The sequence below is a fragment of the Pelophylax lessonae genome (genome assembly GCF_965119305.1).
Source record: "Pelophylax lessonae genome assembly, chromosome: 12".
NCBI classification, from domain to species: Eukaryota; Metazoa; Chordata; class Amphibia; order Anura; family Ranidae; genus Pelophylax; species Pelophylax lessonae.
In genome coordinates, this window is record NC_138779.1 from 200433416 (window position 1) to 200450290 (window position 16875).

Consider the following 16875-nt stretch of genomic DNA (forward strand, 5'->3'; position numbering starts at 1 on the left):
GACAGAGGGGGGTGACATAGAGAGAGAGGGGGGTGACAGAGAGAGAAGGGGGGTGACAGCGAGAGAGAGTGGGGGTGACAGAGAGAGAAAGAGGGGGTGACAGAGAGAGAGAGAGGGGGCGCCGAGGGTGCAGGCTGAGCAAAGGGCACAAAGATCACTGCTAACACTGCCAATTTTTTTTGCGTCCCCCCCCCCCCCTCAGCCTGCGCCCCTGGCCTGAAACCTATTTAATAAATATGAAAACCCAACATTTCATATACCTCCTGATATGTGCCTGCTGTACCATGTTCTTGCATGAGAAAGTACCCTGTAAGTCCTATTGTATTGTATTGCTTCCTTTGTGTGAAATACTGGTGTTACTGCCAGTCCTTCTGCTTTCCTATCAAAAACTGACCACACTAGGCATGGGAGCACAGCTCCATCTGTGCTGAGAGCTCAGCCTGCTCTCCTCCAATGATAATACTTGTCCTGCCATGCAACCCCCCGCAGAGCCATTCACTGGGAAGTTCAGTGTCCTGCAGTTTCTCCTCCTTCAGCTCTTTGAGCTCCTTATGCAGCTGAGAACAGAGTGTATGCAATCACTTATAAATGTCGAAAAATAAGTATTTATAATGTTTTTTTTTTTATACCAATACACAAATGTTTTGCCTTTCATTTCTGTTTTAAACTGAATGGGTTGTTTTACAAGGTGAGGGTTTACATGTACCTTACAGAGATAAAGGGAACAAACAAACAAACAAATAAACAGGGACATTTGTGTAGCTGAGTGGGGTATGGAAAGGAGGAAATTTGTTTTAAAGGGTAAAGATCCTCTTTAATTCGGTTGCAGGAAAAGCTGTTTTTTTATGCAGCTGAAGCTCAGATTACATAGACAGCTGAATAATAGAAAGACTAACTTATCCCACCTCACCTCCTTTGTTTTGTAAACTCCAGGCGAGCAAAAAAACACAAAGTTTAAATGCCTGTTAATGATGTGGTGAATGCTAAATAGATTCTGAATGAGCAGACCGATTGAGATCACCTTGGCTTACCCACTCTCTCGTACTTTTCCATGGCTCAGTCAAGGCTAATGCAATATACCATTTTTTTTGCTCCTCTAATATTATAGTGCTCATTGGGCATTTTCTAGGCCTGAACACAGTCAAATGAAGGAGGACTGATTAACAACCCCGTGAAAGCTCCAACACAAAGCTTACATTGGGTTAGGACAACAGAGGAACTGAGCAGTGGAGAATCATGGGAAAACAAGTATAGGGTGTTCAGGAGGTGGACTTTAACCACTTGCTGACCCCGGCTTTTTCTGGCACTTTTTGTTTACAAGTTTAAATCAGTATTTTTTGCTAGTAAATTACTTATAACCCCCCGAACATTATACATTTTTCATGACGTACCCTCCCGAAGCCTCGGAAATCATTCCAGCAGCTCATGAGCTGCTCGGAATGCTTTCATAGGAATGCCAGCTGCCAAAAAAGGGTACCGGGTTATGGCTGATATCTTCAGTTATAATCACGGTAAACCACTTGCAACCCGCAACGTTAATATACGTATTGCGGTTGGCAAGTGGTTCATCTCCCAAACCAATTGAACTCACCTTGGCTTGCCCACTTACTCCTACTTTTGCATGGCTCAGTCAAGGCTAATGCAATATACCATTTTTTTGCTCCTCCAGTAATGTAGTGCTCATAACTAGTGGCCATTTTCTAGGCCTGAACACTGTCAAATGAAGGAGGACTGATTAATAGCCATGTGAAAGCTCCAACACAAAGCTTACTCAGGGTTAGGATAGCAAAGGAACTGAGCAGTGGAGAATCAAAGGAGAGAAAAGTGTAAGGTGGTCAGGATGTGGACTTTAAAGAGACTCTATCCAGAGACGTAACTAGAACCTTCCGGGCCCCGATGCAAGAAACCATGAAGGGCTCCCCGGCCCCCTGGCTGGGGCCCTTCCCTTCAAGTCTGGGGCTCTTCCCACTGATCCTGGGACTCTTTACTCTCCTGGGAACCCTTTCACAAGTTCTGCAGTTGCCCCCCTTCCTGCCATCTTGGGGCCTCCCCACGGTAGTGGAATGCCAGGGCCCGGTCGCAAGTGTGACCTTTGCGATCCTGGAAGTTCACCCACTGGTGTCAGTATTTTTTATTTTTTGGTATTTTAATTGTATTATTTTTTATCATTTTATTTTATTTTTTTACAATGTCACTGACTAAGACTCTGTCCATTCAGAAAAGGAAGGAGCTGGCGAATTACATATTTACTGACCCCTTCCTGGTTCTTTATTGTGACACATCCCCTGAAGCAGCAGACAGGAGAGGGAAGGGTGCACAGTGGGGGGGGGGGGGGCACCAGGGGAGCACACAGGGGCCCAGAGACAGCAGAACACAAGTGAACTAGATAGGAGGAGTGGCGGGGCTGCATTCAGAAGAAAAAGGAGGACAGTGATTTCTCTACATGCTGCCCCCACTGCCCCTCCTATCCAGGTATACAGGGGAGTCGCACAGGCCCCCAGGAGCATGGGACCCGGTTGCAATTGCAACCCCTGTAGTTACGCCCCTGACTCTATCACTTTGCTATGAAAGAGAAAGGGACTGATTTTCTGATAAAAATCTGTTGTTTGTAGATGTGGAGAGCTAAAGTTCAGACTACATGCACAGCTTAATCAGCCCACCATGGCCCCTGTAGGCTTTAAATTAGTGAGATATAAGGCTCCCTTTTTACAGTCCCGGTCATTTATCCTGATAAGGATTCTGAGTCCTATCCTAAAATTTTATCACATTCTTGTTTAGAAAGCTTACTGTACAGGTTCATTCAATAAATGCCATCACTTCAATCTTAAAAAGTTTAATTTCCTCTAAAAAAAAAAAAAAATGGATATAAATATCCAACTCTGTGCAAAATCTTAGATATTTGTAACACTAAAATTGCTATGAAGCTTAAAAAGTAAGTTCCGTTTTACAGAAAATCTGTAAGGTTAATTTACACTGGACCCCCTCCCTCTGCTTTGCAGGGATGAGAAACACAGAGATCGTTCCCTCTGTACAAAGCCCTGTGATGATTGCCAACACAGAGCTCTGGACTGTGAATGTACACAGCCAATCAGCTGGTACTGGCCGTGAATCATTGGCTGGGACTTGCTGACAGGCTCCCGCTGTGTACAATCATGTATGGGTGTCACTAACCCGGAAGTAGGCAGTGACGTATGGTGTGCTGCTACACTTTTTGTATGAAAATATAATACAATGCATAGTCTTGGTTAATGTTCATATTACAGTGAACTGAGAATTTATATAGGTAATTTCCTTAAGCCATTGTGTATTTGGCTTCAGTATAGTTGGGTAATATACTGCCATCTTATGGTTATTTTGGTTATTGCACCATCTGTGTTCCCTCCCATTTGTGATGTATTTCCCCTTCCTTCTCACATTGTGCTTATGGATAATATGACTGCTTGTCTCAAGGCCAGATATGAATCTGCTTGCATTCGGGATCGCATTACCATGTTTTGAACTGCAAATACCGTCCTTTCTATCACCTGCCACATCTTGTTGACTGCTGTAACCTGCTTTCAATAAAGATATCCTCTTTGTGGATAAGAAAAGGTATTTGGTGAGTTCAGCTATTTGATAAAGACTTTCTGCAGTGATTATATCTACTTATACAGGCCAGGCATAGAGGTCTCAGCAAGGGATAAGTCACTATTACAACAGGTTTTTTTTTCCCGTTGCTTTGCCTATAGCGGCTTAGTTACTAATATCATACATGATTGTTATGCATATTATTATTAATATTATACATGATTTGTAAAAAAGAATAAAATTAATAATATTACTAACTATTAATATTATTTTACAAATCATATATGATAATAATAATATTATAATAATAATAATAATAATATTTATTATTATTGTTATTATTATTATTGCTATTACTATTATCATACATGATTTGTAACATAATAATAATAATAATATTATTAATAACAATGATAACTATTATTATTATTAGTAGTATTATTTCAATACAGTAATATTAATTATTATTAGTATCATTATTATTTAAAAATTATTTATTGTATTCAAATAATAATAATAACAGTTATTATTATTATTATTGGTATTATCATACATTATTTGTAACATAATAATAATAATAATATTAATAAAACCTTTTATTATTATCATCATCATCATCATCATAATAATCATCATTATTATTATTAGTATATCAATACAATAATAGTAACTATTATTATTAATATTAATTTTAATATTTTATCTGTAATAATATAATAAGTAGGCACAAGGGATCATTATTTGGGCAAGTGGCTATACTAGATGTATATGAGCTTGATGAGTATCTCATTCCAAAAGCATCGGTACATGAAGTTACAAAATAATTAATAAAAGAAAGTGCAGCGCTAAAAACAATTGATAAACCCAGTACTAAAAAAGAAAAAAAAAAGGAAGAAAATTGAGTCCATATGATGATGTATACAAAGATCAGTCCCAGGCAGATCATCCACGTGAATAAAGGTGATAAACCAACCAGAAAGATCTGCCAGGTAAGGATAGGGTGACTAAAGAACCAATCCACTTCACACTCTAAGTGAGTATCTGCTTACCGGAACCTGTGGACCGCTATGTTATAGGTGGTCACCAGCACAAGGGAATAGGGTCTCCCTCAAAACCATAAAGCCTGGAACCACTCAGGAAAGTTTAGTGATGTGATAGTGCACATGTATGTCCCAGATGGTTCTCTCAACTACCTATTGGAAAGAGTGTATATAGATATATATATATTTATATATTTTATCTCTTGTATCAAGGGCCTATTTACAGCAGGATGGACCGCTATGTTATAGGTGGTCACCTCAAGCACAAGGGAATTAGGACCTCCCTTAAAACCATAAAGTCTGGAACCATTCAGGAAAGTTTATGAGACTCCGAGGTATCGTGCTGTAGATAATGTTCCCTTATCTTCAACTGTTAGGCCCCTTTCACACAGGCGGACCGTTCAGATCCGCCTGTCAGTTTTTTTGGCGGATCTGAACGGTCCCCCCATGCATCTCTATGGGGGATCGGATGTCAGCGGAGACATGTCCGCTGACATCCGATCCGTCAAATCTGGACGGATGGAAACCCTATTTTCCATCCGTCCAGCGGATCGAATCAGATGGGATCGGATGAGAATGGACCGACGGTCCGTTCCCATCCGATTTTCCCCCATAGAGATGCATGGGGAACTGACAGCTGTGTCTCCGCACACAGCAAGGAGACACAGCTGTCATCCTCCTGCTCAGCGGGGGATCGGCAGATCGATCCCCCGCTGAGAAAAACGGAATCCATCTGACGGACGGATAGTGTGAAAGGGGCCTTAGGAGAAATGTGACTTTTTAAATTTTTGCTCCAGATGCAGAGGACCGAGCTCAACCATTCGCTTCACATAGTGCAAGTCAGAGAATAGTAGAGCTGCCAATCAGCTGAAGCATCGCCTGCACCTGTGTAATCTCTTTACTGAGTCCATCAGAAAACCACGAGAGACAGTGATGTGATAGTACACAACTATGTCCCAGATGGTGCTCTCAACTACCTATTGGAAAGAGTGTATATATATATATATATAATTTTTTTTTTTCAAAAATGTTTGTTTTATCTCTGGTATCAAGGGCCTATTTACACCAGGGCGGTCCACCCTATATATATATATATACACTCTTATATATATATATCTCCAATAGGTAGTTGAGAGAACCATCTGGGACATAAATGTTAATTATCACATCACTAAACTTTCCTGAGTGGTTCCAGGCTTTATGGTTTTAAGGGAGACTCTATTCCCTTGTGCTTGAGGTGACCACCTATAACATAGCGGTCCACAGGTTTCGGTAAGCAGATTTAATACTCACTTAAGGCCCGTACACACGTACCGATTGTCGGCCGAAAATGTTCGGCCGCCCAACGATCAGCCGATTTTCGGCTTGTTAGTATGATGCTTCCGACAGCCGACAGCGCACTTTCGGCCGAACAGAATCTGTCGTGCAAGCATTAAAATTTTTGTATGCCGACACCAGAACGGCCGATTGTTCGCCAGTCAGTACAGATTTCGGCCGACAGACAGCAGATTTGCAAGACTGGGCATGCTCCGAAAAGAAAAAACACAGGGAAAGTTAACCATCACATGACATGACTTCTGCAGTCGGCGGACAAAATTCGTGTGCAGTCTTTTGCACTTTTCAGCGGACACGACAGCCCGGGGACAAAAGACGGCCGATCGGTCGGCCGACGATCGGTACGTGTGTACGGGGCTTTAGGGTGTGAAGTGGATTGGTTCTTTAGTCACCCTATCCTTACCTGGCACATCTTTCTGGTTGGTTTATCCCCTTCATTCACGTGGATGATCTGCCTGGGACTGATCTTGGTAGACATCATCTTATGGACTCAATTTTCTTCCTTTTTTTCTTTTTTAGTACTGGGTTTATCAATTTTTTTAAGCGCTGCACTTTCTTTTATTTCTCATTTGGAGATAGTTCTTAGTGCCGGCAGCTCTATATTTACTCTAGCGCAGTGTTGTTTTTTTATTTGTTTTAATTGCACCAAATAAAAGTAGGCAGTACAGTTGGAATAAATTTAAAGACAAGAGGATTGGGAAGGCCCTGCTCATGGAAGCTTACAATCTAAAGTGAAGGAGAAGTGTTACAAAAGGTAGTGACTTTGTGGGGATGAGTTGTTTAAGAATGTAAGATTCAGTTTCTAGCTACAGGTGGGCTAGGCTTCCCTAAAGAAATGAGCTTTCAGGGACCACCTTAACCTCCCTGGCGGTATTCCTGAGTGTGGCTCGGGGTTCATTTTCAGTATCTAAAGCGGTAACCCCAAGCCAAACTCGGGATTACCCCAGAATCACTCACCTTCTCCTGTTTTCCCCCCGCTGTCCTCACAGTCTCTCCCTGCTCTGTGCACGGCCAATTGCTGGCACTTGCCTTCCGGTTCCCTTCCATGCGAGCGTTGCGACGCAGGGGGGTGGAACCGGCGGCAAATTCAAAAGTGTAAATCCACCAAATGACATGATCCTAACGGATTACACTGTATCATGCCATTTCCCCACTGGATTTCACCTGGTGACTTTTCCAGTGCCCTGCCTGTACTTTTCCAGTGCTTTGTGCCTGGAAAGTTTTGAAAGACCATGGCACCCAAAAAGCGTTCTTTTTCTGCAAGTTTTTAGACAAACTGGAAAACAGCGACAGCGAAATGGAGTTACTTGAAGAACTGAGCGATAGCGATTCGAGGGGAAAATTCGTCATCAGGTACGGAAAGTGACGACAGCGACGATTCTGATGTCTTTTTCTGGCACATCACTTGTGGAATTTGGGAAGAATTTCAAATGATTCTTCAGAAGAATCTTCGCTGTCGTCACTTTCCGTACCTGATGACGAATTTTCCCACGAATCCCCTTTGCTCAGATCTTCAAGTAACTCCATTTCACTGTCGCCGTTTTCCAGTTCGTCTAAAAGCGCTTTAGCGCAAAAAGAAGGCTTTTTGGAGGCCATGGTCATTCTCAGTTTTCCAGGCACAAAGAACTGGAAAAGCACAGGCAGGGCACTGGAAAAGTCACCAGGTGGAATCCTGTGGTGAAATGGAATGATACAGTGTAACCCGTTAGGATCACAGCTTTGTATCATCTCATTTGGTGGATTTACATTTTTGAAATTGCCGGCGGTTCCACCCCCCTGCGTCGCAACACTCGCAGGGAAGGGAACCGGAAGACAAGTGCCGGCATCGACCGAGCACACAGCGGGAGGACAGCGAGAGGACGGCGGGGGAGGACGGCGGGGGATCGCAGGGGAAGGTGAGTTTTAAAATATAAAACAACAGATTTCCATGCAAAACAATGTACCGCTTTTAGCACAGAAATCCTGACATAATCAGACCGCCAGGGAGGTTAAGGTGGACAGAGTAGGAGATAGCGAGACAGCTTGGGGTAGATAGTTCCAGAGGAAGGGAGAGGCTCTGGGAAAGTCTTGGATCATGGCATAGATGGGAGGTCACGATAAGAGACTAGGAGATCTTGGGAGGAGCAGAGTGGACATTTAGTGTGATAATAATAGAAAGCAGAGAAACCAAAAGCGAAGAGGAACTAAAAGCGAATCTGACAAAAAAGATACAAAAGGGGAGGTGCCCAACGTGCTTTTTGTATTCCTGCAATCTGTCAGAACGTGTGACACACGAGAGGGTTGCTTTCTACAACAAGATTCTGTGAACAGCTGACAGAGACGACTTTGGCTTGTAGAGATGCTCCAAGAAACAGGTAACTTTTTTTGCCTTTAAAATTCTGAAATTTAAAAAGGGAAATGTTAGTAATCATTATACCTGTGTGAAAAGCCTCATATAAAAGCTGACTTTCTCAGATTCCTGAGCAGGATTTCAGTTCCAGAGCAGCGCTGCCTTGAGTCCTGACAATTCGTTTTTAGCATTTCTGCCCCAAAATGGGTATTTGCTGCTTGGGTTACAGAGAGTGCCAGCTTCCATCTAAGGCTTCTACACAGAATGTTTGCTTTCTGAGATTCCCCTTTAAGGAAAGCCTGTAAGGAATGAAAATGGAGGTGGCCATTGCTGACCTGTCCTAAAAACGCTTGCTGCCTGGCTGAGCTATTGGCTTCAATATGTTCTGGGTCAGTATCTCAGGACATTGGAGAGCCATAGACAGCCAGGCAATAGCGCCCCCTGTATTTCTCAGTAAATTATTCCTTTGGGGTAGATTCACACTAGGTGCTGTAGGACTACTGTGGGCAATTCCAGCACAGACAAGGCAAAATGCCTTTTCTATTACAAAGCTGGTTCTCACCAGGGCCATCTTATTAGCATCATGGTGCCCCTGGGCAAAGTACTGCACCGGGGGCCACTACCAGCCTGCCCCAATGTATGCACCTACTCTCAAGAAAGAAATACTTGATAGAATTAAACATATATTTATTAGTACTTTTTAAAAAATAAATTTTAAACAATAAGAAAACATGCCATAAATCAAAGAATAATCACCACAAAGGGCACAATATGGGGGGGGGGGGGGGGGGGGGCTGAAGGCACAGTACAGGGGGAGTCAGGAGGGCACAATACTGGGATCAGGAGGGCACAGTACAGCTTCTGGGATACTGCCCAAGACACAGCCATCCTGGGACAGCCTAGTAAAAGTTGTGACTGTTCCGGCATTTGGGGACAGTTGGCAAGTATTAGGTAATGCAAGATTATCATGGGGCCCCCATGCACCTGGGGCCCCTGGGTACTGCATTAAGACAGCCCTGGTTCTCACACCACATTGCGGTGGTGTGCTCTGAGAAGAGTACTGCATGCACTGCTTTTTCCAGCACAGTACGAGGCAATCCACCACCCCGAACCACACGGTGACCAATAGAAATTAATGTAATTGTGTGTATGTGGATCTAAATCAAATTTAAATGTGAATTAAATATATTTAAAATAAACCTCAATTGATTAGCGTACATAAAATGCGATATGACCGACTGCTCTACTAAAGCTATACAGCCTCTTGTACGTAACCAACTCCTTCCCAAGCCTATTCTGACACTTCGCTCCTACATGTAAAAAACTACTTTTTTTTGCTAGAAAATGACTTAGATACCCCAAACATTATATATATATATATATATATATATACACAGTATATATATTTTAGCAGAGACCCTATAGAATAAAATGATGGGAGTTGCAATTTTTTATGCCACACGGTATTTGCGCAGCGTTTTTTTTATAAACGCAACTTTTTTGGAAAAAAAACACTTTCATGAATTAAAAAAAAAAAAAAAAAAAAACAGTAAAATTAGCCCAATTTTTTTTTATTTTATGTGAAAGAAAAACAGATACCCAACATGTCACGCTTGAAAATTGTGTCTGCCCGTGGAATGGCGACAAACTACGGTGCCTACAATTCTCCATAGGCAACGCTTTAAACGCCTTTACCGGTTACCAGTTTAGAGGTCTGGTGCTGGAATTGTTGCTCTTGCTCTGACGTTCGCGACAATACCTCACATGTGTTGTGCGATCACCGTTTACATATGCGTGCGGGAGTAACGTATGCGTTCGCATTTGAGCGTAAGCACGGTGGTACAGGGGGGGTTTACATTTTGTTTTTATTTATTTTTTATATACAGTATATATATAGATATATATATATATATATATATATATATCTATATATATACACTGCTCAATAAAAACAAAAACAAAAAAAGGAACACTTTGAAAACACATCAGATCTCAATGGGAAAAAATATCATGCTGTATATCGGTATAGACTGGGTAATGTGTTAGGATCTATACTGGTATGGACTGGGTAGTGTGTTAGGATCTATACTGGTATGGACTGGGTAATGTGTTAGGATCTATACTGGTATATACTGGGTAATGTGTTAGGATCTATACTGGTATTGACTGGGTAATGTGTTAGGAATGAAAGGATGCCACTTCATTTGATGGAAATGGAAATTATCACCCTACAGAGGGCTGAATTCAAAGACTCCCCGGCAGTGGCGGCTGGTGCTCAAAATTTTGGGGGGACGCAAACAGAAAAATGAGTGACCAGCGTGCCCCCAATCAATGCAGAGTGCCACAGCGTGCCCCCAATCAATGCAGAGAGCCACAGCATGCCCCCAATCAATGCAGAGCACCACAGCATGCCCCCCAATCAATGCAGAATGCCACAGCGTGCCCCCAATCAATGCAGAGTGCCACAGTGTGCCCCCCAATCAATGCAGAGTGCCACAGCATGTCCCCAACAATGCAGAGTGCTACATCATGCCCCCCAATCAATGCAGAATGCCACAGCGTGCCCCCCAATCAATGCAGAGTGCCACAGCGTGCCCCCAATCAATGCAGAGTGTCACAGCGTGCCCCCCAATCAATGCAGAGTGCCACAGCATTCTCCCATCAATGCAGAGTGCCACAGCATGCCCCCAATCAATGCAGAGTGCCACAGTGTGCCCCCAATCAATGCAGAGTGCCACAGCATGCCCCCAATCAATGCAGAGTGCCACAGCGTGCCCTCCAATCAATGCAGAGTGCCACAGCATGCCCCCAATCAATGCAGAGTGCCACAGCGTGCCCCCCAATCAATGCAGAGTGCCACAGTGGGCCCCCCAATCAATGCAGAGTGCCACAGCATGCCCCCCAATCAATACAGAGTGCCACAGCATGCCCCCATCAATGCAGAGTGCCACAGCATGCCCCCATTAATGCAGAGTGCTACAGCATGCCCCCAATCAATGCAGAGTGCCACAGCATGCCCCCAATCAATGCAGAGTTCCACAGCATGCCCCCATCAATGCAGAGTGTCACAGCATGCCCCCATCAATGCAGAGTGCCACAGCATGCCCCCAATCAATGCAGAGTGCCACAGCATGCCCCCAATCAATGCAGAGTGCCACAGCATGCCCCCCAATCAATGCAGAATGCCACAGCGTGCCCCCCAATCAATGCAGAGCACCACAGCGTGCCCCCAATCATTGCAGAGTGCCACAGCATGCCCCCATCAATGCAGAGACCAGCGTGCGTGCCCCCTTCAATGCAGTGTGGGCTTCCCCCTCCCCCGAGACCAATGCACTTACCTGGCGGCAGCTTCTCTTCAGTCCCGGCGGCGGCTTCTCCTCACTCTGTCCCCTGGCGCGTCTCCTGCAGTCCTCCCGCTCCCGCCTCCTCCTCTGCCAATGGCATGGGGTTTGCCTTGCAGCCAATCAGGAAGCGCGTATCGGATGCGCTTCCTGATTGGCCAGGAGGAGGATCGGTGTGGCAATAGCGAATTTTCATTCGCTATTGTCACACAATGGGTGGGCTCGGGAAGCACTGCTCTGCGCCCCGAGCCCACCCTTTGCATCGCCCTATTAGAGCCTCTGGCTCTAATCAGGTGATGTAAAAAAAAAAAAACACATTAAGCTCCATGCGTCCGGCGCCCTGCTACAGATTAGGGGGCCGGACGCATGGATGGGGGGGGCGGCGCCCCTTAGCCCCCAACACACCGGCCGCAACTGCTCCCCGGAAATCAAAGTGAAAAAATAATGCAGCAGGCTAGTCCATTTTGCTTAAATTTCATTGCAGCAACTCAGAATGGTCCTCAGTAGTTTGTATGGCTCCCCACATGCTTGTATGCATGTCTGACAAGGTTGGGGCATGCTCCTAGATCTAGACCAGGGCATCACTGAGCTCCTGAACAGACTGAGGTGAAACTTGGTGGCATTGGATGAACCATAACATAATGTCCCAGAGTTCTATTGGATTTAGGTCAGGCGAGTTTGGGGGCCATATATTCAATCCCTTCATCCTCCAGGAACTGGCTGCATACTCTCGCCACATGAGGCCGGGCATTGTCATGCACCAGGAGGAACCCAGGACCCACTGCAACAGCGTAGGGTCTGATAATGGGTTCAAGGAGTTCATCCCAATACCTAATGGCAGTCAGGGTGCCATTGTCTAGCCTGTAGGTCTGTGCGTCCCTCCACTCATATCCCTCCCCAGACCATCACTGACTCACCACCAAACCAGTCATGCCAAATGATGTTACAGGCTAGATAACGTTCCCGATGGCTTCTCCAGACCCTTTAACCTCTGTCACATGTGCTCAGGGTGAAACTGCTCTCATCTGTGAAAAGCGCAGGGCACCAGTGGCAGACCTGTCAATTCTGGTGTTCAATGGCAAATGCCAATCAAGCTCCACAGTGCCGGGCAGTGAGTACAGGGCCCACTAAAGTACGTCCAGCCCTCAGGCCACCCTCATGAAGTTTGTTTCTGATTGTTTGGTCAGAGACATTCACACCAGTGAACTGCTGAAGGTAATTTTGTAGGGCTCTGGCAGTGCTCATCCTGTTCCTCCTTTCACAAAGGAGCAGATACCGGTCCTGCTGACCTTCTACGGCCCTGTCCAGCTCTCCTGGAGTAACTGCCTGTCTCCTGGAATCTCCTTCATGCTCTTAAGACTGTGCTGGGAGACACAGCAAACCTTCTGGCAATGGGACGTATTGATGTGCCATCCTGGAGGAGTTGGACTGCCTGTGCAACTTCTATAGGGTCCAAGTATCTTCTCATGCTACCAGTAGTGACACTGACCCTAGCCAAATGCAAAACTAGTGAAGAACAGTCAGAAAAGAGGAGTATAAAAATGTTAGTGGCCTCCACCTGTAATGCCATTCCTGTTTTAGAGGTTGTCCCATTATTGATCATCTAGTGCACCTGTTGTTAATTTAATTAACATCAAAACAACTGATACTGATTAACAACCCCCTCTGCTACTTAACTGACCAGATCAATATCCCAGGAGTTTGATTGACTTGATGCTACACTCTGATTAGAAAGTGTTCCTTTAATTTTTCTGAGCAGTTTATATACATATATGTATATATGTGTGTATATATATATATATATATATATATATATATATATATATATACCCCAATCAGCCATAACATTATGACCACCCACCATAACCTGTTGCAGAATGGACTCAACTAGATCTCTGAAGGTATGCTGTGGTATCTGGCACCATGCCATCAGCAGCAGGTCTTTTAAATCCTGTAAATTTTGAGGTGAGGCCTCTATGGATCAGACCTGTTTTTCCAGCACATCCCACAGATACTCTGGTATTCAGAGATTCAGATGTAACCAAATTTTCTGAATCCCAATACTCAGGAATTTCAGCGCATCCACAATAATGCATTTGAAAAATTTGAAAAGCAACTAGAATTCGAAAAATGTAAAAAAGAATTCCAATTTTCAAAAATTTGAAATTGAATTTTGAAATAGAGACATATTGCAATAGATACAGTAAGGTATAAAAGTGAAATAAGATGATGATAAAAATAGAAAATAATAGAATAGAAAAAAAACAGGATAGACTAGAATAAAATAGAATAGAATGAATATAGCTGTCTTCCGAAATTTGAATAGATTAAAAATAATGAATGTACTGACTGAATCTGAATATATAAAAATAATTCCTGAAAACAAATCATTCTATCATAACAAATATGACGAAACATAAGTATTACCTTAAAGCGGAGTTCCGGCCACAAAAACATTTTTTCAATGAACATACCCCCGGGACAATCAGGGCTAGTACATTCCACAATGGCTAGCCTCTGATCTGTCCCGGTTCTCACTTACCTGCAAGAAGAAATACTCACTTATAAAATTTCTTCTACAGCGTTGCCATCTGTGTTGTGGGCAGCTGAAGCCGGCGCGATCCTCTTCTGCATCCTCTTCCGCGTCTTCTTCTCCCAGAATGCGCCTGCACCGGCCCCTCTCGTCACTTCCGGTGCGGCGCCGCATTCCTACACAGCTTCTGGGCATGCCCAGAAGCTGTTTAGCAGGGAATGCGGCGTCACACCGGAAGTGACGAGCAGGGCCGGTGCAGTCGCATTGATTCCTGGGAGCGATGACGTTCAGCTCCCAGGAATCATTGCAAACCGGATGTGACGGCGCGGGCCGCGGCCACAGAGGGAGGAAGTGGAAAATAGGTGAGAATTTCTTTATACAATTAAAAGGTAAGTTAAAAAAAAAAATAATCCTAACTATCCAATTCCTTTTCAGGAAGAGCAAGCGGATGGCCACAAAATTGATTATGTCGATTTTGTGGCCGGAACTCCGCTTTAACAAACTAATCTGTAATGAAACAAAACACATTTTTCCATCCTGCACATCTCTAGTTTTTAATTTGTGAATGGGTGGAAGTGGGGTGAATTGGAGTAGGAAGGGAATGGGAAACGGCTTCTGAATTTACCAAGAGATGGGCTTTAACCCATTTTAGCCTGTATAATCCAGTATCCTTCCTAACCCTCTCTATTACATTGTCTTTAATGCAGAAGATACCATAACAGACCTGCATGTGAACATATCTGCTGAAATATCTTACCCAGAAGTTACGGTCCAAAATGTAATATCAGCCTTAATCTTGATCCTCACATCTCTGTTTGGACTTATTACGAATTCCCTTTACCTCTGGGTGCTCAGGTTCAGGATGGAGCAGAGCGTCAACACCACTTGGTTCTTCCACCTCATCATCACCAATCTTATTTTTACCATGGACATGCCCATTTTAGCAGCCTATGTCCTGAGAAATCCTCACTGGACCTTAGGATCCTTCATGTGTAAGATGAACAATGCCTTGATAGAAATGTGTGCACATGCAGCCGTCTTCTTTCTTATGGCCATAAGCTTTGAACGTTTTCTCTTGGTTTTTCACCCATTCTGGCATCGAAAATATGTAACGCCACACCGCGCTTATATGCTTTGCTTGACACTGTGGGGGTTAGCTGTCCTATGCAGCTCTCCATATCTCATACTTTGTAATGTTGAACAAGTCAAGAACATCACGGTATGCTGTGCGGAGTTCATCATCTCTAGGGATGAAGGTCAACTAGAGAAGATTAAGCAATCAACCCAGTGGGTTCTGTACTTCTTCCACCTGTCAATGAGTTTTCTCCTTCCATTCTCTGTTATGGTCCTTTGCTATCTCCGAATAGCCTTCAAACTTAAACTGGAGCAGATGCCCAAGACTAACAAGCCTTATAAGTTGATAGGCATTGTCATAGCCTCGTTCTTCATCTGCTGGCTGCCCTACCATATACGGAATGGAATGATTCTGGATAAAGGAAGATTCCGAGAGGAAATCCTACAGACGTTTCTCATGCTCACAACATGTTTTACCTGCATTAACTGCTGTTTCACACCAATGCTTTACCTATTCATTGTCGACAGCTTCAGCAAGGAATTCAAGAAATCTGTACAGAGTTGCATTTGCTTAGTGAAATCGTGTTGACCCTGCTTCCTTCTTCTGCTCCCTTCCAGTTATGCAGGAACCCTTGCTCAAGCTGAATAGAGCCATGTTCAATTCGACTTACAGGCAATCAACAAAATACACAGTTCAAATACCTGGCTAATCTTAAAGAGGAAATTCACCCCCCCCCCCATTAATTTATTTTTCCCCTGCTCACCTGATGCTGGGTTGTCCTCAATATAATCCCTCAACCATAGTGGATCCAGAATTATCCTGCTGATAATATCCTCTCCTCTGCAGCTGCGCCACCATGTTTTACTGTGACGTCATGGTGTAGCCTCCCAATGACAGCCCACCCCCTCCTCCTTTAGGCCTTGTTCACATCTATGCAGGTGGTTCCCACTGTGGGTCCGCACCTGTACCCACGCCAGCAATGCATTAATCCTAATGACGTCCCACATGCACTGGTAATTGCACTGGTACTGGCAACTGCACTGCACTTGCAGTTCCCGTGTGGGCTGCGGTTCCAGAAATGGTGTAGGGACTTTTTCCCTGCATTTTTGGAGGCGTGTCCACGCAAAACATGGCTGGCAGAGCTGTATAAATGTGAACCAGGCCTTAGTGAATGGAATGACATGCAGTGGTCCCAAGCTTCCCAAGCATGCATGTCACATATCCCAGGAGGCACTAGGAACACTGATGCCATTGGTGTAGGCAATCAGAGAGGAGGTGGCCTTTAACCACTTGCTGACCCCGGCTTTTTCTGGCACTTTTCGTTTACAAGTTTAAATCAGTATTTTTTGCTAGTAAATTACTTATAACCCCCCGAACATTATACATTTTTCATGACGTACCCTCCCGAAGCCTCGTAAATCGTTCCAGCAGCTCATGAGCTGCTCGGAATGCTTTCATAGGAATGCCGGCTGCCAAATAAGGGTACTGGGTTATGGCTGATATCGTCAGTCATAAACTCGGTAAACCACTTGCAACCCGCAACGTTAATATACGTATTGCGGTTGGCAAGTGGTTCATCTCCCAAACCAATTGAACTCACCTTGGCTTGCCCACTTACTCCTACTTTTGCACGGCTCAGTCAAGGCTAATGCAAT

General features: G+C 44.1%; 1 protein-coding gene across 1 annotated transcript; it reads left to right on the forward strand.

Annotated features, from left to right (window-relative positions):
- Positions 1-15007: 15007 nt before the first annotated feature.
- Positions 15008-15808, forward strand: LOC309568975 (putative G-protein coupled receptor 33; the record flags this gene model as incomplete). The annotated part of the gene is made up of 1 exon (XM_082274739.1): positions 15008-15808. The coding sequence occupies one exon, from the start codon at positions 15008-15010 to the stop codon at positions 15806-15808; it is 801 nt and encodes a 266-aa protein (XP_082130865.1).
- Between the last annotated feature and the right edge of the window lie 1067 nt (positions 15809-16875).